The sequence below is a fragment of the Aspergillus oryzae genome, chromosome 5 (assembly GCF_000184455.2).
Source record: "Aspergillus oryzae RIB40 DNA, chromosome 5".
NCBI classification, from domain to species: Eukaryota; Fungi; Ascomycota; class Eurotiomycetes; order Eurotiales; family Aspergillaceae; genus Aspergillus; species Aspergillus oryzae.
This window is the reverse complement of record NC_036439.1, coordinates 2,814,577-2,837,703: the sequence shown is the minus strand read 5'-3', so window position 1 is coordinate 2,837,703 and position 23,127 is coordinate 2,814,577. Positions and strand designations below refer to the sequence as shown.

General features: G+C 46.5%; 7 protein-coding genes across 7 annotated transcripts; 5 read left to right on the top strand and 2 right to left on the bottom strand.

Annotated features, from left to right (window-relative positions):
* Positions 1 to 2,804: 2,804 nt before the first annotated feature.
* Positions 2,805 to 3,608, top strand: AO090120000065 (uncharacterized protein; the record flags this gene model as incomplete). Its single annotated transcript, XM_001823779.3, has 1 exon — positions 2,805 to 3,608. One exon carries the CDS (start codon positions 2,805 to 2,807, stop codon positions 3,606 to 3,608), a length of 804 nt encoding a protein of 267 aa, XP_001823831.3.
* Positions 3,609 to 6,218: 2,610 nt separating this feature from the next.
* Positions 6,219 to 7,936, top strand: AO090120000064 (FPP/GGPP synthase family protein; the record flags this gene model as incomplete). Its single annotated transcript, XM_023237595.1, has 3 exons — positions 6,219 to 6,275; positions 6,999 to 7,153; positions 7,216 to 7,936. 3 exons carry the CDS (start codon positions 6,219 to 6,221, stop codon positions 7,934 to 7,936), a joined length of 933 nt encoding a protein of 310 aa, XP_023092412.1.
* A 1,032-nt stretch (positions 7,937 to 8,968) lies between these two features.
* On the top strand, positions 8,969 to 9,687 carry AO090120000063 (uncharacterized protein; the record flags this gene model as incomplete). Its single annotated transcript, XM_001823777.3, has 3 exons — positions 8,969 to 9,133; positions 9,188 to 9,298; positions 9,370 to 9,687. The coding sequence occupies 3 exons, from the start codon at positions 8,969 to 8,971 to the stop codon at positions 9,685 to 9,687; spliced, it is 594 nt and encodes a 197-aa protein (XP_001823829.3).
* Positions 9,688 to 10,366: 679 nt separating this feature from the next.
* On the bottom strand, positions 10,367 to 11,152 carry AO090120000062 (uncharacterized protein; the record flags this gene model as incomplete). The annotated part of the gene is made up of 1 exon (XM_023237594.1): positions 10,367 to 11,152. One exon carries the CDS (start codon positions 11,150 to 11,152, stop codon positions 10,367 to 10,369), a length of 786 nt encoding a protein of 261 aa, XP_023092411.1.
* Positions 11,153 to 12,036: 884 nt separating this feature from the next.
* AO090120000060 (uncharacterized protein) lies at positions 12,037 to 13,111 on the top strand (the record flags this gene model as incomplete). The annotated part of the gene is made up of 2 exons (XM_023237593.1): positions 12,037 to 12,984; positions 13,085 to 13,111. The coding sequence occupies 2 exons, from the start codon at positions 12,037 to 12,039 to the stop codon at positions 13,109 to 13,111; spliced, it is 975 nt and encodes a 324-aa protein (XP_023092410.1).
* A 47-nt stretch (positions 13,112 to 13,158) lies between these two features.
* On the top strand, positions 13,159 to 14,281 carry AO090120000059 (uncharacterized protein; the record flags this gene model as incomplete). The annotated part of the gene is made up of 2 exons (XM_023237592.1): positions 13,159 to 13,559; positions 14,146 to 14,281. The coding sequence occupies 2 exons, from the start codon at positions 13,159 to 13,161 to the stop codon at positions 14,279 to 14,281; spliced, it is 537 nt and encodes a 178-aa protein (XP_023092409.1).
* Positions 14,282 to 17,369: 3,088 nt separating this feature from the next.
* On the bottom strand, positions 17,370 to 21,418 carry AO090120000058 (GH92 family glycosyl hydrolase; the record flags this gene model as incomplete). The annotated part of the gene is made up of 7 exons (XM_023237591.1): positions 17,370 to 17,952; positions 18,008 to 18,685; positions 18,743 to 19,551; positions 19,610 to 19,719; positions 19,774 to 19,806; positions 19,865 to 19,992; positions 21,315 to 21,418. 7 exons carry the CDS (start codon positions 21,416 to 21,418, stop codon positions 17,370 to 17,372), a joined length of 2,445 nt encoding a protein of 814 aa, XP_023092408.1.
* Positions 21,419 to 23,127: the final 1,709 nt, after the last annotated feature.

The window sequence follows — 23,127 nt, the reverse complement described above, 5'->3', positions numbered from 1 at the left end:
ATGTAAGCGCAGATGTGGTGTTCAAGAGTTGAAACGAAATCTCCGTCAAACTACCATTTAACAGAGGACAACACGAGAATGGTCGAGTTGACAATGGATCTAGAAAGGATATGAAGAGGGGAACTGGCGCGTGATAAATGTATTGGCACCAGCCTTCCCAGCATCGTCGCAAGCCACGGTGTCATATATCTGTAATCAACCTGATGAGCGATAGTGTTGAATCCCGAGTATTTCGGGACATGAAGGCATTATCCTTGACCATGTACCATTACCGCTCAACTATATAGCCTGTCTCTACATTGGAGACATAAGGATAAGGCATTCAATTTGTAATTAAGCTGATAAGACACTCCAGACCAGTTGATGGCCAAGGGCAATCACGGTAAGACAAACGGGGTGGATGCTGATCGAGGCGGGGTAAGAACAAGAGAGGATTATTAGTAGAACTTCTGTGATACTTGGATCAGGTTAATGACCAATATGGAGTCCCCCCTAGCTTTCCTACCAGTTTGATAAAATGAACAAATTTTGAGGCTATTCAACAACAATGAAATCAAAACATCTAAAAAGTGATGATATTCGAAACGGTGCGATGCTGAAAGGCCTCGAATCAAACCTCTTTAGGAAACGGTAGGGGCGGTGAGCGCAGTCATATGACTTAACTTGCTGCCGTCGGTCCTTATTTCCGACGGCCCACACACGATCTTTAGGCACCCTCTGGGCCTCTGGCACCCCAGCTGAACTGTAGTCTGCCTATTGTGCCTGCCTCAGGCCCTCCACTAAATGCAGCCGGCTGCATACGGAGTCCATCACGCGATATAAGTTGACATATGTGGGGATGTTCTGGTTTATGTCAACCAATCAAAGGCATTCTGTAATCCAGACCCATCTTTTTTCGCGTTGCGATAAACGATAGAATTAGCAGGTTTTTATACTTATATCTCAACTACCACTTCAACTGATACTTTCTATGTATCTGAATCATGTAAGACACCTTTACCAAGCTTTTGGGCCTCATTAACTGACGGGGGGACAGACTCACGGTTATGTAGTGTGCGATGATCTCACTATTTCTGCGACTGTGGAAGACAACGGTATCAGCGCAGGACCCGCTTATGGGAATCTGAAGGATGGACTTAAGCTCAACTTTCAGCTTAAGGACAGGAAAGAGTTTAGATTTGACTTCAAAAATGGCAGTGAAGTCTGGGTGACGGAGCATGGCCATGACCACATGTTGGTGCGCCTCTAGAGGATTCGGTTTATTCTTTTCAGACTCGCTAATAAGAATCTGATGATTGATTGAACCTTTGAGGAAGAGGTTTGTAAATTAATGTTACCTGTCTGCTATATTCCGCGTATATTCAGCATCGTGTTCCTTTTATCTAGTTCATCCCACGCCTTCTCTTACACTACCTAAGTGAGTTTTAATCTTCTTGCTTACAGGGATTGTGCCATCTCTTATCTTTTCAACTTCGGACATCTAATAACTGGCCAAAATATTCTTAATAAGCTCTTACAAAACCCCAATGATACCGCGTCGGGCTATAATGTGCTGCGATAGCAACACATTATGATAGTGCATTGCTAGCCTATGATCTTTATCATAGACTTATTTGATTCAAATTTGTTTAATCCAGTCTAACTTTAAACCCTTACCAAAACTATTCGGCTACGCTATGTACTGCTACATAGAGCTCTTCTCAGCTTGAGTGTTTTGGGGGTAGTCAAGCCATGGTTTAAACAATACCGTGTACGCCTTTGATAACATCCCATTATCCATTTGGGAGTTATTCGATACTTAGCATATCTTATCCATCAGCTAAGGCTAGAGACAGCCTACCCCACGCCGATACACCGTCGAGTAACCCAACCTCATCATAGCAGCCAAGGCCCCTTGTCACACTCACTGAAGTCGAGCGTAGCACCACCTTGTAAATCGTAGGAACAATGAAAAACCCGAAACACCAGCCAAACCTGGTCAGCGATTTTGGCCGAGACCTGAGTCACGAACACTCAGACTGTGTCAGGTGTGGCTTGTTGTGACAAAGCCAAGGGGCCGCTTGAGGTGGGTAAGCATAATCCCAGGAACTCAGTCACCGTGGAGTTCAGGTGAGATGCTGTCAATCCTTTGGTAACCCGGTTACTTTGCAAATCTTTTCGAGGGGTAGTGGGTCCTTTGTGTCGCCTATGGGTCTCAGTCTACTGTTGATACGATTGGTAGATGTATTGGCAGTATGGTTGTGCATGAAATCGAGATATCTCGCGTCGTACAGGTTTTGATGCTCCTATTGAACAGAATAAGAGCAAGTAGAAGGGGGCGGGAAGTTAACTAGAGGCTAAAGGCACGTAAGTATCCACCATCTGTTATTACTACCCATCATGTGTATGTGTAAGTTATAATCACAAATCGCTGGTAGGAGGACAGTGGGTAAGATAGAGTTCGTGTCTCAGAAGAGCAACCAAAAGAAGTGAGACCTCGGCAGAAGTGTATTTCCGGCTCCAGCTGAGGTGTAATGTAGCTGGGTCGTAGACTCCGAGACTCAAGCAGCTCAAAGATCAGAACGACGGAAACAATCGAAGTGGACAATACACGACCAGAATTTCATCATACAAGGAAAAGTCTCTCAGTATGCCTGGCATGTTGCATCCGTTTCGATGGCAGATATGGCATGCGCTCTGGCTCTTAATGTCATCTTTTGCCCAGGGTGTCAGCTCACTCCTACCCCTACCTGCACTTGGTTGGTCAGCCAAAGAAGTACCTTATGATGTGAGAGGGTTTCTAAAGCTGCCCCGATAGATGAAACATGACTAATGATGTGAAGGAGGAAGTACTGTCTCTGGATCTCGAGGAAAATGATTTCTTATACCGAATTCGGAGAAATTCACGGATTGTATATGTTTCCGTCCTCGATGGGGGTATACTCCCGCCCGATTATAGAACAGATGGCTTCCTGGTTCTTGCGAAGCTGCAAAACATTCCGAAGTGGAATGATAAATGGAAGACCCTCACTGTACGAAATACCGCGCAGGGTATTGAAAGCAGTCCAGACGAGTTTCCGCCACACGGGTTAGATCTCGGACAGCTGAACCATCCTTCTTCTATATTTGTCAACATCCTAGATCTCACTACAGTATCCAGGATCAGCTACCGTCTTTCTCGGGTAAGGCATGGTGATGAGACATGGGTGCTAAAGATTGCACGGTTTAAACACGAGATCCGATCTCTACAACATGAAGTCTCTGTATATTCTAAGCTAATGGAATCTGGTTTTTCATTTTGTCCGAAGTTCATCGGCTTTGTGTACGAGGAAACTAAGGATCGAACAATTGGCTTTCTAATGGAGGAGATTTCGGGTAGAACCCCGGGTATACAGGATCTCAAAGACTGCACGGAAACTGTTCGTCTGCTTCACGAACATGGAATCGTTCACGGGGACCTTAATAAGTACAATTTCTTGGTAACAGAGGAGGGTGTGAAGCTATTTGACTTTGAAGTTTCTGCCGCTCAAGAAGACGCGGACCCAGGATCTACTGAGGATGAACTCAAAGGGCTTGCGGCTAGGCTGGAAGATGAATCGGGCATTGGCAGACGCGGGTCCTTATTCTAATTATTCATTGCAATCCATACAGCTAGAGAACTACCCACCTGTTTTAGTCTCTTAATCGCTTCTCAGGCATTCCCTGCATTTGTGTGTTGACATCAGGACATCTATATATTGTATCTTGCCACTTGAGCACCTGAGGTCTCCACTACCGATGTGTTTTGCACACCTCACGAATTGTGCAGGCCTTGAATGGCCGCATGTAAAGCGTATAAGCTCCTGGGTGCAAAATTGGTGAGGCATCGGCCAGGATGATCTATAGTCGAGTCAATTTCGTTCTTTGTGATAATGAAAAATGCGTTACCGAAAGTTAAGTCTCTGCTTTAGCTCAAACAACTCTGAGAGTCGTGTGTAGCCAGTAGAGTTCTTCGAAGGTATAGCTATAGGTGAGTTCTCAAATTTATCAGAGGTAGCACTTAAACTCGTATGGACATCCTCCAATAGCCACTACTTGTAAAATCAGCTGCTATGGGAGGAAGGAAGAGATCGGATAGAACCCTGGTGTTTATGCATTGGTATCACTTGGGATCATTCCACAATAGGCAATATTTCATGGTCCAAAGACCACATCTGAGTACGGAGTGTATCGCTATCGCACCACTGCCTGGCGGCTTTCTAAATATGGCCAGTGCCTACTTCCGCTTTGGAAAGATGGCAGCCGATGGGACCGCACCCACACTAGGTAATCTCCTTACCTTTACAAACAAGTAGCTAGCTATGCTAGCGGGAAGGCTCGTTACTTAGCCAATGGTCAAAATAGTTGTGATCGACGAAACAACCTCTGGACTGTCATCTTATATGAAACTTAGGTGGCGCCATGATTGCCTCTTTCCCCTTATGACCCTTTGACTTATACCATCATGAGCCCATGTGAGTAAGATGTCACCGGCAACTTAATGATAGTCGGTCCCGGACGCTTAGGTTTTGATCTTATTGGGTAAGTCGAAAGATATTTTCAACCCCCTGTCTTTCTACCACTCATTTTGAACACACGGGAACTTGCATATTGAATAGTAACATGAGACCTAAGGCATAATGCAACAGTACGATTTTATAACCTTTTCGGAAATTCTATAGCTGCCACTCAAAGGAAGACGTTTCAAGAGGAAATGAATCCAAGCGATATATGTTTCCAGGTGCTTCACTTCCTATCTAGCCAAGTCTCTTATATGATTCAAGATTAGGTTACGGGACTGTTAACCTTATCTTTTAGGGCTTGGGCTCCACAGTAACACAAGCCCAGGCTAGTATTCGTTTATACCCTTTGCAGGTTGGATTCTATAAGACACTGTGTTATTGCTTGCGCTATTATTGTACTGTTCACACGGTAACATGGGAGCGCACTTGACGCGAATAATTGTGCGAACATGCTATCAATTTTCCTGGCTATGCTTCGACAAAGTCTACACATGCACGCCATTTATATATGAACTACGCGAATATGACTCTAGCGCACTCAGGAATATTAAATAAGTAACAGATATATATAGTAGTGGATCTCTATAGCGGAGAATAGATGTTCCGAACCGAATAAACTAGAGAACGCCGACGTCGGCATACTTTGATTCGACCATTCATGATTCTATATTGGCCTTACATTTTTATATCTCAAATTATTTACTCATACCAGAGAAACCCAAGGGTTCTCACTAGGCTACTTAAAGACCTTGTACAGCTAATTAAGCTCCCGGTCTCTACAGCCCAAGTGACCGTTAAGTTTGTCAATTTTTATTTCTTCGCGCTAGGACAAGCCATTGCATTCGTTTCTCAGAGGGATTGTCAAAACCAGTACCGCAAGGTCTTCATATCAAAATGGCACAAAATCAGCCGACTATTCTATCACCAGATATCATGGAGTCACAATTGTCCATGATTGACCTCATTACAGCCATGTTCCCCTCACCAGGGGAAGTTGAAATCCCAGCATCCACAGCCCAATGCATCGAAAAGCTGCGCGACTGGTGCCAGGACCCAAAAATTGAACCCTCTGGGATACCGTCAAGCTTACTACTGGCCGTCCATCTACCCATTATAGAAGGAGAGAAGACCATCCAAGTCAACATCTCAATCCCCCTACAAGGCGAGGATTCAGAAATTGAACAGCCACCACCATTAAGTTATACACTTCGACAACCAGACTGGATGTCCAAAGCCGAAGTTGCGGGACTAGCCGCTGCAATGCCTCAAGATGATGTACTCGAGGCCTTTGAATACATTCGAGAGGAAGCTCTCCGTTTCCTCGAAACAAGACAGACTGCCGCTTCCGAGACTGTGACGGGTGATTCTGAACCAATTGTGAGAGTGTGGTTCTACTTCCCGTCTCTGTCGACTCGAGAAAAGAGGGATGACCTAGTTAACCATGCGCCTGGTTATTCTCTCACTGGTTTTGTGTTGGCGGGTAAGCCGGGTGTGCTGTGTCTGGAGGGTGGGTCGGCGGATATCGATGCTTATATGAAGTTTATTAAGACACACTCGTGGGGTGATATCCCCAGTCATCAGAAGAAGGTCAGCGAGAGGTTTCGGGAGACGGAAGGTGTGCAGAGGGTGTTTCCGGGGATGCAGGAAATTACGGACTCTCTCGGGGAACGGAGTGGGCAGAGAGCTAATAGGGGTGATATGCAGGCGTTGGAGGCATGGTTACGGGATAGAGGGTTGCAGGAAGCATTTGAGAAGGTAATATTTTGAATGCTTTGAGAAGTTATGATTAATGATAATTAAGATTCTGTGAGCCCCGTGGCCTATATTATATACTTGATAGAACTTTTTTTTCCGGAGCATAGAAGTTTACCATTGGTGTGGGTGACTCGTTGGTGTATGTTACGCCCAATGCATGGACCGAGGCTTTAAGTTTAATAAGGTTATGTGAAGTGGAAGGATTCGACCTATATCACCATCAGATCAATAGACTCTTAGAAAACGAGTTATTTGCGAACTATTGAAGGATTCACAGAGGATAGCATTAGCCTCATGTCAGATGACACGACGTGAACTTTATGACTCTATATGGCTAAGTTGGCTTGGCGCAGCAGCACTACTCGACATGATCCTGGCTATATAAAACTGTATTACACTCACACGGCTGGTTAAGAGACACAACGCAACGCAGGTAACACTGTTTACACCATTTCACAATGAAAGGTACGTCCTTAGATCCACTCCACTGAACCATCATCATAACTCCTTAGTAGGTTTTCGACAAAAGGTCAAGACACTGATGCCTCGCTACTTTGGAAAACGGACGCAAGCGGATGGGCCCTCGTCCTTTGTTCGCGTGGAGGAATCCATTCAAGTAGATATCCAGTCAACAACCCATACAGACGATGAGAAAGAAAAGGTGGTCTCCAACAAACCTTGTGTGACGAAACCCGTGAATGCTGATTATATAGATTGTAATAGATCCTCACTGGTCCGCTCGACTATCTAAGAGAAAACCCTGGCAAGGACATCCGAGCCAAGCTGATTGACGCATTTAACGAATTCCTCGAGGTGCCAAACGACAAGCTAGACGTGATCAAACGGATCATCGACCTTCTGCACAATGCTTCTTTGCTGTACGTCTGAAAGCCAGGATGTCTTGAGAATCCTCGGTCGGGATCTCGCTCACATTCTCCAGTATTGACGATATCCAAAATTCATCGACGCTGCGGCGCGGTGTCCCAGTCGCTCATAGCATCTTCGGAGTAGCCCAGACAATCAACTCAGCCAATTATGCCTATTTTATCGCACAACGAGAGCTGACGAACCTTACGAACCCGCTTTCATTCAGCATCTACACCGAAGAGCTAATCCACTTACACCGCGGCCAGGGCATGGAATTGCACTGGCGCGATACCATGCAATGTCCGTCCGAGGTGGAATACATCGAAATGGCCTTGGACAAGACTGGGGGTCTCTTCCGGCTAGCAATCCGGCTTATGCAGGCTGAAAGTGCCAGTGGTACTGACTACGTCCCGCTTGTGGAGACTCTCGGACTTCTTTTCCAGATCAGGGATGATTATCAGAATCTACAAAGCGATACTTATTCCACGAACAAGGGGTTTTGTGAAGACATTGGGGAGGGGAAGTTCTCGTATCCGATTATTCACAGCATTCGGTCTCGGCCGGGGGACCTTCGCCTGCTGAGCATATTGAAGCAGCGCAGCGAGGATATCACAGTTCGGAAGTATGCAGTCGAGTATATCGACTCTACCGGAAGCTTTGACTATTGTGAACGCAAAATCATTTCACTAATGCAGCAGGCCAGAGAGCAAGTAAGGAGGTCTATTGCAGATACTACACACCGTGGATCACAGATCGAAAAGATTTTGAACATGCTAGAGATCGACAAGAAATGAATGGTAGCGAGGTTAGATAGTGCACTAGTGATTCGGCACCCATGAATTGCTCAGTAAGTAGGGTTAGGTTTGCTGATGTATATAATAGAGTTATAACGGTCAAGCTTTGTAAGATAGACAGCCAATGCTACAAAGATAGTGGAGCGTACTAGAGATTTGCATAAATGTAGATCTTTGATCCCAACTAATTTATACTGGCTGGAAATTAAGTTCCAAAGCATTGACCGGTGTGAGGTTGACGTTTAGCCCTAACCCAGGTAATACTATAGTAGATGGGGGTCATCAACAACCAAGATAAAGCTTGTTGAACTCTCTGCAGCAGGAACGTACAGATCACTAGTTAACTATTGAAGTTTATTAACCATTGTGGCACGACTAGCCGACACCTGCTCACAACTGTTCCGATCAGCAGTGCGCGCACTGCACCGAAGGCAGCGGAAGTAATACAGGACCCTCAGCAATTGGAGAAACTAGTCAATCCACGCTTAGAGTTTCTACTATTCAGCCAGCTGAAGAGTGTTTACGCAGGATCTCGACTTATTGCAAAGTGTCTGGCGCGTCTTGCATCATATGACTAAGACATCTTGGGCCTTCACCACTTCATATCCGATGATCATCGAAACTAAAGTTTTTGGGTGTAGCCGAGACTTTGTATAGTAGCCAGTAGTGTATTGATACTGTTTGGAATGCTGTCCTGGCCTCCATGCCGTATTCAGGAGCCGAAGCACTTATATTTGAAATGTTTGGGGTAGTATTTCGGAGTATAAAAGAGAAGGAAAGAATAAGCGCAAAATTTGTAGCTTGTAGGTCCCGAAGCTAGTTAAAGGCAGTTGTTACCAGCCTAGAACAACCTATTTTCTGTTCGTAGTCCAAACGACAGAGTACTATCGAAGTCTTCAAGAGCATGGCAAGGATGGATGCTTCGATAACACAATCTTCGATAGCGTTCTACGATCATTTGCTGAGATTCAGGAGGGTTCAAATTTGACCAAGGTTCAGACCGAAAAACTTGTCGATGAGGCTTTTGCAATCATGTTCGCGGGCTCAGACACAACAGCTTTCTCACTGACCATAACGCTCGTGTATCTTTGCAAGTATCCGGAGAAAATTGTCAAATTACGTCGGGAAGTGCAATGCCTCAGGGACTTTAAAGTGCAGGACATACAGCTGGCAACAATCTCGCAGATGCCGTATCTTGTAAGTAACGAACGCATTCTTATCTGAAGTAAAATACTGACTTGGGAAATAAAGGACGCTGTGATCCGTGAAGCAAATAGACTCAGCTCGCCACTTTCTACGGTCTTGCCTCGCGAGGTTCCCAGTACGGGGTGTGTTATAAGCGGACATTTCCTCCCGAAAGGTGTAAGTCTCTCGAATCATACCTCTTATTTAACTACGAATACCCGAGATAGTTATACTTACGCTTCGTGTAGACTGTAGTTGGTTTTCACCTGGATGACATCAACAGAAACCCGAAATTCTTCCCCGAACCAAATGACTTTATCCCGGAGCGATGGTCTGGAGAGGAAGGAAAGAAGCTGCAGAGATGGTTCGTGCCTTTCTCTAAAGGTTCTAGGAGATGCATTGGAATGGACTTCGCTTTTGTCGAAATGAAGCTGGCTGTCGCTGCGATCATCTCCAGATTCGAAATCTGGCTAGACAATCCGAACGTCACGTTGAACAGCCGGGAGATGTTTGTTAAGATCCCTGAGGATGACCTGAGGATCAGGCTCCGAGCGATTACCGTTTGAACGAGTTTCTCATTTATCGCGTTCTATGCCTTTTTGTCTCTCGTCCAGGCTTATGACGTGTATACACAAACGCAACATATTAAATTAGCCAAATCGCGTAGGCTATGGTGAACACTGCAGTAAAATACTAAGTCAATCAAACACGCTGCCTCATTTACGAGGTAGGCAAATCTCTACCAAAAGGAGGAGTTGTGTTTCAGTCTATTCCAAGGGTCATTTCAGTTGGTGCTGTCATGCAAAACTTTAAGCTTTGATATGTGTTCTTTCATCCACCTCAGTGATCTACAGAGTGCCGGATAACAACCATTACTAGTTCGCAGGGCTGCTGTAAATGGTTCCGGGCTACGTAGAGTCTCACTGGTTCAGGACAATAATTTTACTAGTCGAATACTGCTACTTTGGTTGGTTGCCTTTTTGCTACGTTCTATATAGAGACAACGTCCCTACTGCCAGCAGCTTCTCTAGTTCATCGGGCCAAGTGAACTGTCTCTAACCTGAGATTTATTCTAAACGATGTGTGATCTAACAAGGAAATTTGTGCATTTACCACTCCGCATCACTGGTCCAATCCAGATAGCAAGAAATGCAATGAGAAAGAAAGAAATCCCAGACTTGGCTCTTACCACCACTTTGCACTACTAATGCATTTTCCGGACACCCGCAATCAACGACAGACACTTTACTCAATTCGCAGTTCAATCCACAGTTCAACTCTGATTGTACATCTATAACGCCTTTTCAAAAGCCTTGACATACTCGGCGCAGTCGTTCCGTTTGCCTTGCCATCTGTTGCCGTTTTTCGTGCTAACCTCGCTAGCTGAAATGAACTGTTAGCTTTCAAACTCCTCATTCTCAAAACGGGAAAGACTGCGGAAAATCTACCGGCCGTGTTGGCGTGAACAGCCTTTTCCTCCCACTTTCCGCTGACCTCTTGGAGGTGCAAGGCCGTCACTGTCTTTGGAGTAGGCTTGGGATCCCAGGGTATTGACTCAACCCAGGTTTTGTACCATGCCTTTTGGCCGCTACCCTCCAGCTTGGCACGCAAGTGGTAAAGGTCGCCCTTAAAGTCCAGCTCATACTTCTGGCCGACAGGGACCTTGACGACCTCACCAACGACAATACCAGTATGATCAAACCCATACCCCTGTTGTGTTTTCTTCATTTCTCTCTCGATCGGCGACGTGGTCTTAGTCGTTGAGCCAGCCGCGCCCTGGGTCCAGGTGACCTGGAAGGAATAGGTTTTGCCCAGCTGAAGTTTTTGCTTCCCCAAATACTTCTGAGTATTCTTGAAGCGTTCAGTTTCCTCGTGGCCCGCGCGTTTTTCGATGTCGACAGGAACTTTAAAAGGTTCGTCCCTGATGTCCGCAGGGACTTGCTGGACGTCGTTGGAAAGGGTAGTGGGACGGGAACTGACACCCACGGAGAGGGTGGCCAGAACGATGGAGAGGATCTTGGAGAGCTTCATCTTGACCGGTGCAGACTGTGATACTTTACGGATGTGATATTGTCTTGAGAAAGATGAGGAAAGAAATGAGGAAGAGAGAATGGATATTGCGGTTGATGGTACATTGACTTCTGTGCCACTACACGTCTATTTATGTCTTTTCGTCCTCCATATAACTGTCAGCAAGATATATGCATGTTCTTCCCATGGAAGGCTAGACCACTAACGGTTGACAGGCATTGCGTCTCTCCGACCGAGTGTTGCCTTCCTGTTGCTCACGGTGATGCTCCAGGCTGACGCTGTTCAATCAGTACTTCATGGGGGCGAAAGCAATAGAGTCTCAGATAGCATACAGATGCTAGTGTTATATCAGACTCATTTAACAGCCTATTCTTGCTTCAGTTGAAAGGCCGAGACATGACAGCGCCCAGGGACTCCGTAAGACGTTTGGCCCCACGAAAAGCACTAGCGGATGAACCATGATCGCCAGGGTCTCTCATCATTCCATATGAGGTCCAAAAGTGGAACGACAACAGTTGTATGGCCTAGAGTGTAACATAAGTGAGGACCAACAACATTAGTAGCTAGGATGTCGCTCCTCAAGTTCTGTATGATCAGCACAAGAGGCCGTTGTAAGCTTACCAAACACCCTGTTTCATTAAATTCGTCTTCATAACCTAGACCTATAGAGCCTACTTGATATAGGGAAAAGTGGGGGTTCGAGTCAGGGCTTTTGACCCCCAAAGCGGGTCGGATCGCGGCGCTCGGATCAGGCAGAGACGTTGTTACTTTAGCTAAATAAAGGGATCATTGCCCTTTCTTGTCATCCTCCTTTCTTTTTGTTCCTCATACCTGTTCTCTCACAATATTCGTGTTTTGTTTTTTCCTTTTTTCCACCATCCAACATGGACGAACCCATCGACATCAATAATCCTAATGATTACGCAAAAATTGACGAGTTGACTGCTCAAGGTCTCCTGGATCGCGATGCTGTTTTATACAAGCTGACCCGAAGAATCTGCAAGTTTGGTGTGATCAAGTCAGAAAGCGAGTTACCCCATCTCCGCAGAACATTTGACTCTCTTGCAGTGCAGGAAAATGGCACCAAGACACTCACTCAGACTGGATTCCTGTCCTTCCTGGAGTCCACCGGCTTTCTTCCTCCATCCATGAGAGACACTGGCGCCCTCGTTTATCGCAGTCTTCTATACCTGTCTCAATACCCATTTCATCAGCCAATCCCCGATTCTCTCACCTACATGGGGCTAATCCGTGCACTAGCATGGACCATGGCTTGGCGGACGAGGCCGATCCACGAAGCATGCAGATGGAGCCGAACCCGATCGCCGGCAGATTCTAGAAGACAGTTGTTCCAGAGCTTTGCAACGGGCCGAGATGGCAAGTCTGTCCCGTTTGATGCGGAATACGCTAAGGCCCAGGCACAGCGGAGAGCTTTTGACTTTGCCTGTGCTAGTCATGATTCCCTTACCTGTATATTTCCTAAAACGAACTATGATGATCACGGAGATGAGATGTTCCACGATATCCTTGATGTGCTGTTCAGCATCCAGCCTCAAATCATTTGGCTAGCGCCACCTCCTCGAGATTGCTTCCGAGCGACTGCGAGGAAGCTGGCCGGAGATGAACGCCTTCCTGATCTAAGCATTCCCCAGGACCAGTTTCGAGCTATTGTGAAGTTGCTGGTGATGGCATCCATTCGAGGACCAACAGTTCCAGTCGAGGAGCTGATTGACTTGGACCATGTTGTCGATTGTATGGTCAACCGTGCTATTCAGAGACCTGATATCGGAATTACCTGGGATATGTATGACCAGGCGGCTCGTAATGGCATGGTAAGTCCTCTGAAACTTCGCTTCAGTTGTGAGTGAGACTGACTAATATAGCCAATGCTTATGGACTGTCTAACGTGCCTCTTAACCCCGCTCTACAAAGATCCCGAGGATAAAGACTACGCTTTGAATAATCCACGACCAGGAAAAGTAGCCACTTTGCCCATTTTCGCTCAGATGGGCTCACTTGGTATCTTCGGGCTCAGTCGGGACCTTCAAGAATACAAGTACTACGACTTGAGGACTACGTCTGTCACGGCCTCCACCATCGCAGACGATCTAGATGCCTTTCCCAAAGCTCAGCTTATCCTCCTTCTGTCTGGGAAGGACTTACAGACAGGAAAGAAAACCCTATTTGGCTACTATGTGCCTCTTCTTGAAATTAGGCACGCACCGTTCCTATTCCAGCTTAGCGATACTTCGGACAGTTTCCGTGGAAATGGTCCCCGACCAGGCCATGAGTTGGATGGAGGCGAGCTTATCATCGGACAACGAGGAAACGGTGCTGCACTGATGTTGCGACAAGACGCGAAGAGGGCGATTGTATCCCACAATGTATCTGATCAATTCGAACCAATGTATGCTGCTAATGCCTGGCGGGGGGACTGTCAAATTAAATTTGACGTGGACGAGATCGAACTTTGGATGTTACCTGAAGACGAAGAGGAGAATGAAGAGGGGGATGGAGGGGAAGATGGAGAGACAGATAAAGAGGAGAATGGAGAGAAGGATGAAGAGGAGGACGAAAGCTAGGGACAGTGCTATACCTTGTCTTTTTGCTTACGCAGCTCGATATCGTAGAACGGACTTACCTACACCACCATACCAATCACTGCTCCTTTATTGTGAACCAGTTGACTGTAAACTTTGAGGATGTGAGGTACCGTCCACAAGTGACAAGGGAGCTATTAAGCTACCACAGCAGCTTGGATTCTATCCCAATAACGCTGTTGGCCACGTTGTACTTTCACTGTCATCGCTCAGTGAGGCTCATACCTGCGCCGATAGAAGTGGGCGATAGCTATTAGTCTGGAACATCTTCACCTGGATATCATCCGTGGGCCCACAAGACATGGCTTTCACTAATGATCACAGATAACGGGGAATAGTTATCAGATTGAATAACCAAAAATGCCTCGAACGAGGCAATATCCAATTATACAGAGGAATGATGGCGGCGGACTATGAAGAGGAGACGACGACTTGCTCCCAACAGAACGTTACTTGTATTCGATCATTCAATTTTCTAGTGCCATTCCTTGTATATTACTATTGGATACCGACTGACTGTTATATATAAGTGTTCATCGTTACGTGTAGAGTTCGCTACATTCTAAGTAGTATCGCGATATCTGTACCAATCCTATACCATAATATTGTGATATGTAAAGGAGTAGGGTAGTTTTATCTATTAACTCAGCCAAGTGAGTAGGAAGCCCTGCGATGCTCACCACGTTCACGAGACTGATCTGTAATGAGGAATGGCGTAGTGGTTTCATTCCATTTCATCACTGCCTTATCAAGGTGCAATTATCATGTATTGACTGAAGACGTGAAACAAGAAAGGGGGGCACAAAACTTGATCTGAACGAAGAAGCTTCATGTATTCATTGGCTACCTTCTTGTCATATGGGAGGAGTCCACCTTTTCTTCTGGCCTTTTCTTCCTATCTTTCTTACGTTCATCACGATAGTCGACCCATAGCTTTCTCTATTAGACGCACCTCGATACCCTCTGGAAGTTCAGTTACACTTTTACTTACAGCAGTTCTGATTTCTCATTCCGTCATCCTTCTTTGGGAAGAGAATAACAATACACACCAGTGCCACCGAGCTTTAAATCCTGGAGCTCAAGGTCGCCAGTACTGAGTCTCTAGTAAGTCAAACTCATATTGACCTGGACTGGCAATATCTCTACCGAGGACTTGGAAGGCTCGCCAAGAGAGAAGATTCAGGCCATTGAGGATTCATCGTGGAGAAAACCTCGTACGATACTTGAGCGTCTTCGTTGGATGATGGGTTGACCACAGCACTCTGGAGAACAAACGGAACCAGAATTCTCCTCTTCCCTTGCAAAAGAAATGCCCCAACAATGTCGCCTTTGGGAAAGATTTAACGGACAATAGCTCTTCGAGCACGCATGCTTTGCCAATCCGAATAAGCAGCCAGAAAAAGAAAGAGAAAAGAAAGTTTGAAAAAGGAAAGGAGTATAGACGCAATCAGGGTGGACAGAAATCTTCTGAGACCACGAACAAGCCCGGGCCTAATCATGCTTCCCTAGCTACCATCTGCCGAAAATTTCCGAACGTATCGCTTCCTCAGGTGCAATACCATGAAGCTTCCAGACAAGCTACGGTGACAGCAATGCGCAGTGCTGCTCAATCATACCCAATATTCTGTTTACAATTGGCTGAAGAGAGTGCTCATAAGGAGATTGGAGAGAATATGAACAGCAGAGACTTTACTTCGAACCTTCTCTGCCTTGACCTAGTACATCCTTTCGAACACACCTTTCTCTGGCCGGCGGTATGTACGCACCTCACCTGCAGTTAGACAGTGGCGGATCCTAATTAGGTATCAGCCATATACATGACCAAGTTGGGATAAGAGCTTTGAATGTATCCCCATCATCCCAATCAAGACCTTCTTCGCCGCCGTATAGTAAGCCGAGTGACGATCCTTGAGCGGTGTTTCCCACATATATGATAACGCCAAAGGTCACCGTGACAACGAAAAAACCACCGAAAAGGATCGTTTTCATAGGACCTCTGAAGTTCGCCGCCTTGATGCTAAATCGGACATGGTTTTCAGGTCATGATCTGGAAATTCGCAATTGAAGAGGCGCTTCACATGGGCGAAGACACTTCGAATAAGAAGCCTAACGAACACAAAAGTTGAGCTCTGAGACTTTAATTGCCAATGAAGAGACTGAAAGGTGGATTCAGGGAAAGCTGATCCGGCGAAGAGATTTCAAACAAAAAGCCGAAAAATACACAGAAACTGGGCTCTAACCAGGTAGCCATACAGACGTCCAGATCGTGGACAGCAGAGGACAGTGAACAGATGTATCCCGCAGCAGAGGGAGTTTTATCATACAATGAATCACAAAGCGCCCAAGCCAAGTCACAATTCTCGAGCATGTCTTTAGGGATAGCGAAGAGGCAAGCCACTCTGAAGGATGCCTGGGGAATACCACAAAAGCCGACAAAGAAACGGGTTTCAGACTGCTTCTTGGACCCTGGAGGAGCGGCGAACCATCAAGATGGTTTCATGCGACTAGGATGGCATAGTGGCGATTGATGAAAGACCAAGGGACATGAGAAAGAGCAGACACAATCAGAGATGAACAACCGGAGATATGGTGGGGGCTTCCATACAATCGACAACGAATGATGTATTCGATATACTAATCGCATGTTTCTCAGCGGCCCGCTGGATCTATATATGTGATACCATCCGAATAACAAGACATACAACTCGGGATATCCCGAATACCGGCTAGAATCTCTGCTGCGAGTAACATTTGGACGTTGACAGCGAGGAAGAACAGAAATATCACACCGACCATGGCTTTTACTGCAGAGACCATGGTTCATCGGTAGCCGAGACGCTCCATAACTTCATTGTACTGAGTCACCTCACGATCCAATTCGGCTTCCTGATTTTCTTCCCCTTCAAAGCGACTGACTATCTTGGACTGTCACACGCCTACTCTAAACATTACTTATTCCACCCCAACTGACTACCTAAGCAGACGTTATCCGGAGTTGAATGAAATTAACTTCCTCTCGGAGGGCATCACACAACTTATCACACTGGAAGTAGAAAGAATTCGGGAGGGTTGAACATACAAATAATACTTCTTAATTCATCCTATCCAGCAGACGCACTCGTATATACCAATACTTTGTCGGAGTCTTTCCAATGCTTCCTAGCATATCTGCGTTGCGGACCGAAATTGAACAACTTGGGATGAGCCAAGGGGAACCCATCAATCCCCTGAAATCAGTTTGAGTAAGGGCAATAACAAGTATACATTGGCTATATATATCTGGTTCTACAGATAGGTTAAATCTGTCTGTCTGTCTTTGTGAGACGATTCACCGTATGAGTGACGTAGAATTTCTCAGTGCGGCTATCTTGTTGAATCGCCGGCTTCTTGATCCTTTCATAGAAAGATGACCACGAATTCTGGAACATCCATAACCCTGGTCTTCCAGCGTTCACACATTTTTCTCAGTATCAATATCTACAAGTTCAGGTTTCAACCTTACGAGTATTCATAACCCTCATGGGTTTTATCTCTTGGGAACCACTGCACTACCAGAGCTGACTACCGCAGACAGGAAGAGGCCAGCCAAGCTGCACCCACACGATAACCGATGCGGATCACCATCTATATTCGCTCATACTAGGGGGTAGGTCCTCGATCCTTGTGCCCCAGTTGCTCTCCTTATCGCCCAATGTAATTTCAAGGGTTCCGCCTTCGATGAAAAAGTCATGGCCAATCCAATTCCTTGTCCACGGTTTGCCGTCCCGGGTCACATTTTGTATATAGATAGACTTATACAGCGGATCAAAATTGATGTTTCGAATCGTTGCAACGTTACCTGTGATCCTATTTCGGATACTTGCTTCCTTGAAAAATGGCGCAGAGATAAGATATACGTCCTGGCCGTGCACAGGATATAGACCAAGCATACTGAACACGGCAAAGGCGCCCATTGCTCCGCTGTCATCATTTCCCGGTAGGCCTCCAACACTTGTATTAAATAGACGTGGGATATATGAGTGTGCGCGTTCCGTGGACAGGGCGGGTCGTCCAGCGTAGTGGAATTGGAAAACTGGTAAGAAAGCTTGCTCATTTCCCATATTAAGGAGACCCGAATCGTGGAAGAATGACAGACGATCAATGAACTTGGACCTCCCACCGAGAGCCCTAATCAACTTGGCCATATCCTGAGGGACGTAGCTATTATCAGGTGAGATTAGCCACTGGGGTCAATACAACTGGGGAAGGGTCGTACAATGTATAAAGCCAAGAGCTGCCCTCATAAGTCTCCTTCGCATTCTCATCCATAAGGCACGCATCGGGTTGCAGGTATGGGCCGCAGAACATCGGATCCTGATATGCCCAAGTACCATCCGCATTTCGGGGCTGAAGAAATCCGGTGAAATTAGAACCACGCCAAGAAGATGTCTGGTTAGGCTTGAAAACATTTTCCCAGTTGGTGGCACGCTTCATATACTTTTTATAGTCGCCATCATGGCCCATGGACTTTGCCATCTGTGCAATACAGAAGTCATCATATGCATATTCAACGGTTCTTGATATACTGCGAGTGCGAAGTCCCTTGGCAGTGGTGTTGGAATCATGGATAGGGATATATCCAAGTGACTTCCAGCTCTGAAGGCTGCCACGACCTTCCACATTAAAGTTCTCAGGCTCGACTTCAGCATCCTTCACCACAGCCCTGTAGGCAGTGTCCCAATCCACGTCGGGAATGCCCTTGAGATAGGCCTCGGCAATGAGAACATCGGCATTAGACCCTCCCTGCGTCAAACCTTTACAAAAAGACATCCGACAGTCAGGGAGATAACCTTCGTGACGATAGATGTCTACAAGACTTCGAACCATTCGAGACTGGGAAAGGGGATCCACCAGTGTGATCAATTGATGGATACCACGGAATGAATCCCAGATACTATGCGGGGTTATAAGGTTATTTTAGCAAAAGGCGCAGGAAAAGGCTCTCACTCACCAGTAAAAACTATCATAATAAGGCTCGTCACTTTTCCATAATGGGTTTTCCCCAGTATAGTCCTGTGGACTGATCATGGTACGATATATACCACTCCAAAAGACAGTTTGAAGCTCCGTGGAAACACCAGAAGTGTCAAGACTGATGACACCCATCTTCTCCTTCCACGCAGCGTTAGCTCTCGCCACGGTATCTTCAAAGTCAAAGTTAGGCTGCTCCTTTTCCGCATTGGAACAGGCTTGTGTAGCACTGATAAAACTGATTCCAACTCGTACATCCATCGTGCCATTCGCCTGAGGTGGAGTGAATCGAGCAAACGCTCCTCCTGAACCACTAGCGTTGAGTGACACTGTGTTTTTACCCGGCCTGACCTCATCATCCAGCCAAATGCCAGTATCGCGAATACTAGGACCATGAAAATCAGCACAAAAATGAACTCTGTATGTTCCAACCCCGTAGCTAGGTTCGAAGGTCGCACTCCCAGTAAATCGACCAGTGTGTGGGTCTACCGATGTCGTGCCGTTATGTCGTGAATGATGAAGGTCAGCCATATCCACTAGGACAACCGGATTGAGGGAGTCAGGAGCAGCCTCTGGAAAGCTGAATCTATATAGAGCAGAATGGTTCGTCACGGTCATTTCCGCATGGACACCGTTGTTCAACGAGATGCTAAAGAACCCTGGCTGGGCTTTGGTCGATTCGCGGTCCCATCTAACGGATCTATCTGATTCTTGCCAACTGCATTTCGTGAGATTATCATCCGGACAGGCGGGGTGGATGAATATAGGGAAGTTTCCCATCGATCCGGGCTACAATCCATAGTTAACAAACCCGCGCCAATGAACAGAGAACGATGAATACACTTACACCACCTGTTCCGGAATCATGTGTATGTGAAAAGCCAGTGACGAACGATGCGTCGGACGCGAAGCCTCCTTGGTTCGCTCCGTCTGTGTCTGCTACGGCTTTGACCATGCCTGGAATCTTGGTTAGACGAGGATGGCAATTACCTTATGGACTGGAAAGCATACCAAATGGCAATGTTGCACCAGGGAATGAATGCCCTAGAATGCAGTTAATCCTTGGTTCGTTCACTTCCAGAAGAGGCTTGTGGGGTTATACCTCCGTCGGATGTGCCAATAAACGGGTCGATGTAATCGAAAACATCAAAGTTCGAGTTTCCATTTTCCCCTTTTCCGTAGGCAAGAACAGGGCTGAGACACAGAAGTGTGGAGACTTTCAAGAGCCGCCTGGATAGGAAGTGAGATTCCATGTTTTACATAAGTCTAGGGTATTGCGAAATTGGCGGCGAGGGGGGTCAGATACAGAGCTCGAGACGAAAGAGAAACGAAAGCTGATTTATAGCCGGTCTTATCTTCCTTGATCCGTATTCAAGTGTTAAATCGCTTCTTTTCTTTTCTTTTTTTTTTTTTTTTTCCTAGAATTCGACCAAGCAGGGCAGACTCGCGCGTCACCTCAGAAGCGGAAGAACTCCTTTGACAGTAGTCTAGTCAGGGCCGTGAGTGGGTATGACTTGAGCTATCTTGACGCTGTCCCATTCATGGCAGCGGCGCAGTGCAGGTGCAGGGATCAGGCACCGCACTTGTCGATCCCTGCTACGTTTGGTAGAACTTGCGCCTTTGGAAGAAGCCCAATATGAGCAGACCTTGTAAGTATGACCGACTTAATATCACAACCAGTGGTGTGCTATTTGTGGTGAAGTGGTTTTCGCGATTATCCCTCGGGCCTCACCTCATGTTGCCCCCCTCTTCCCCCACCCGTATCAAATATGACAGGGCCCTGATAGTGATACGCCTGCTTTGCGAGGGACAGTTGTGGAGTGACAGTGTGATTACAATTAATGTGGGTTCCAGGGTGGTGTATTCAATCTCGGTCATCAGCGCCCAGGACCATTGCGAGTCAGACATTGCATGAGCGGTTGGGATAATAAATCTCCATACACACAAGGCAGACTAAGGGTGTTTTGGCGTCGGTGTTTCGAACCCTTGTATTCTATGCATAAGCGCCGGTCCCTGCAGCGCTAAAAGCCCTAAAGTCGAACGGCGCCAGCGGCGATTCCCAGCCTTTTAGTCAGAGACAATCCCAATCATGGACTGTAAGCGCCCACTTAATTATTCCACATCATAACACCCCTCCCCATGTTTTGCTGAACTGACAGAATGCTACTCAATCTCAATACCTTACAGAAAGCCCTGTTGTGGCTCTTTATCCAAGTGGTCATTCTACCGTACACGATTGCTCGACAATGCTACTGGCGAAACGGCGCCAGTACACTGGGTGAGCAACAGCCCTGTTTTCCCGATAAAGAAAATAGCCCTTGCTGCGCGACCAATAAACAAAATGGTGACCCAAACGATGTTTGCACTTCAAACGGGCTTTGCGTCGCGCAGGTCGAGCCGTATACCGGCCTCGTTCTGCAAAATGGTTGCACGGATTCGAGATGGAATAGCTCTGACTGCCTCAACATCTGTCCTGACTGTAAGGAATTAGCTTCTTCTGCGTTGTTCTGAAAGACACTGAGACAACGGCTAACCATAAATCTATCACTTACAGCAATGAAACCAGACTATGGCATCCACATCCTCCCCTGTCCGGATAAGAGTCTGAGGCACTGGTGTTGCAGCCTGAGTGGCTCCGATTGTTGCGACAGTGCATTTGAACTAGATATGGGTACATTGATGCTTTCCTCGAACTCAACGAATCCAAGCAGTTCAGCTTCTGCATCGGCGACTGTGACCGCGACAGTCACGGCTGGCACGAGCAACGAATCAGCCACCTGTAATGGCGACTGTCATGCTACGTCCACTACAGTTGCCGTTGGAGCTGGCGTGGGAGCAGGGCTAGGCGCATGTCTTGTGGCGACGTTGTGCTTGCTTGTTTTCCAAAGACGCATGTATCGGAAGAAGGTACAAGAGATGAAGGCGCTACAAGCGAGCGCTTTTCCATACATGCAGCAGTATGGGCCTTTCGTGCCTAAGAATCCCGTGGAGATGCCTCTGAACCAACGACCTACGGTATTCGAGATTGATAGTGAGCGCCCGATGCGGCCGGAATGAATTTGGTTTTTTTTTTCAATCTGTTAATTATTATTTTTTCTACTTTTTCTCTAGGGCCATAAAAGGGTTTAATAATGTCTTAGGATATTTCAAAAGAGAAATTGGACTTTCGGTGTGAACCGGAACACTGACAGCTCCTAGTGAAATGAACCCCTAGTCCGTGATTTTCTAGCTCTCGAGCTAACATATTTCCCCTCTTTAACAAACCGGGGTCTTTTCACTAACAAGACAATTATTCCCATTTCAGCCTTCTTGGCAGTAACGCTGCGCCTCTACAACAAGGGTCTAAGTCTCCACCCAAGTCGGCGGACCTCCGGAGTAGTCTAATCGCTCAGCACCTGTGGGGCGGCTTCTCAGGTCCTCCGTGTTAGGGCCAGGGCGCTTATGCCCAAGTTCTCATTGGCTTTATGGTTTCGCTCCATATGAATTGCATAAAAGGCCATGCTTGTTTATTTTTAGAGAAAAACCAATGGAGTGGCGGCTCGAGAGGAGGTGTATCCTATTGAAAACATTACTGTAGACTATCATGAACCTGTTCATTAGTGGCCAGGTTCTTGATATCTTCATGTGGCTAAGCCGAATCCTGGGTAGCCAGGCCAATGACAATCAGACAATCGGTGCGTATCCCTGATATTTCTCTGTAAATCTTGGTTGTCGGTGTCGATCTTATGAGGCCCACGTGTATAGGGCTCTCTGGGCCCTTTTGTTGATTATCCTAGCACGTCCCATGTCACAGTTCCAGCGATGTGGTATATTAGAGAACGTAGTAGTAGTCTTTGTGAAAGATTGGATTTTGTACCAACCGTACATATATGAGATAATTCTACCCCCGCTAAATGCGAAATTCATAGCCCATTCTGAAGTTTCTATAGACCCAGATGGGGGTTTATCCGACCTTAAACATATTCAATCGAACGCATTCTCCAATGCTATCCTCGTCGTTTCAGGATATGTCCACCGAGGGCGGGATCTTTCCCATTTCAAGAGAGACTCATTTTATGACACTTTTGCTCTCTGCCTACTATAGCTATCAAGCATCCTATTATTATACGATGATCTCCCAAGGCCCCCAGGAAAAGGTGATACGAATACATTTATCCTAGCCGCATGTGCCCTTGGTGAGAAGTTCCAGACTGTCAGTGAAAGGGTAAGTGGACTTAGGGCACCCGGAACCTGATTAGTGTGTTAGTTACTGCCATGCTCCACGCAGATCCAATAGAGGACTATGAACTTACTCGCAAAGGCCGATGGCGAGCGCGAGATGAGTCTGTCGCTAAAGCGCCTCGCGGCTACTGAGTGCATGCCTAT